Raw genomic sequence first — 843 nt, forward strand, 5'->3', positions numbered from 1 at the left:
GGCCCCAAAGAGAAACCCACACCGCCCCCCCTCCACCCCCCCTTAGCACAAATGCACAATCACGGGCGAGGGGAGGGAGAGGGAGGAAAGGGCGAGAGACGCGAAGAAAGAAGGGGGGAAAGGAGAGAGAGGAAAAATTAAAAGGGCACAAGGCTGTTCATCACCAACATGGCTGCCTTAGCTCAGACCTAAAAGAGGAATAACCCAGGCTGTGTCTTTGTCAGTTTCACCTCTGTAACCCTAAACTAATGCACGAAACGACGGAGGCGGCTGCAGAGGGGAAGGAGACGGGGAGAGGAGGAAGGAGAAAATGGCAAAAAGAGGGGGCACTTACGTGAAGAGAGGCGCTTGGGCTGCTCCTGCTTCCTCCTGGGCATTTTCCCCCTTTTTTCACATTCTCCTCCTTGGTTTAACGGGAGATCAAATAAGACCGGGAGGGGGGGCACGGACAGGCACAAAGCCGGGGCCCCCGGGGGAGCTGCTAACCGGGGCGGGTTTTCCCTCTTCGCCGGGGGAAAGGGGGCTTGAAGCCGGTTTTCTCGGAGCCACCGCGAAGGGCTCCCTCTCCCCCTCTCTCTTTCTTTTCCTCTCCCCCCCACCCCCCAGCAACCCGGTCGTGCACCTGGCTTGTCCCCGGTCGCAGTATCCCTCAGCGGCCGGGGATGTGTTCCCGGCGGGCGGGCGGGCGCCGGGCGCCGTGCCGGGGCGAGGGCTGGCGCGGCGGTGCCGAGGGCTGCGCCCCGCGCTCCTGCCGGCCCCTAACTAACACTAACGCGGGGATCAAAGGGCAGCGGCGGCGGCGGCGCTCCCGGCGCGCCCGCGGGCGGGCAGGGACACCGCACA

General features: G+C 64.1%; 1 protein-coding gene across 3 annotated transcripts in view; it reads right to left on the reverse strand.

Annotated features, from left to right (window-relative positions):
- Positions 1-575, reverse strand: part of ZNF827 (zinc finger protein 827) — a 99,529-nt gene extending 98,954 nt beyond the window's left edge. For all 3 annotated transcript variants that reach the window (XR_005953230.1, XM_041412130.1, XM_041412131.1), the window contains exon 1: positions 335-575. Coding sequence is in view for 2 of the 3 variants with exons in the window: in XM_041412130.1 (XP_041268064.1) it covers positions 335-377 (43 nt within the window). In the remaining variant the exon portion in view is untranslated. The remainder of the gene's footprint in view (positions 1-334) is intronic.
- Between the last annotated feature and the right edge of the window lie 268 nt (positions 576-843).

Source organism: Onychostruthus taczanowskii, unplaced genomic scaffold (assembly GCF_017590055.1).
Source record: "Onychostruthus taczanowskii isolate IOZ18803 unplaced genomic scaffold, ASM1759005v1 scaffold38, whole genome shotgun sequence".
Lineage (NCBI taxonomy): Eukaryota > Metazoa > Chordata > Aves > Passeriformes > Passeridae > Onychostruthus > Onychostruthus taczanowskii.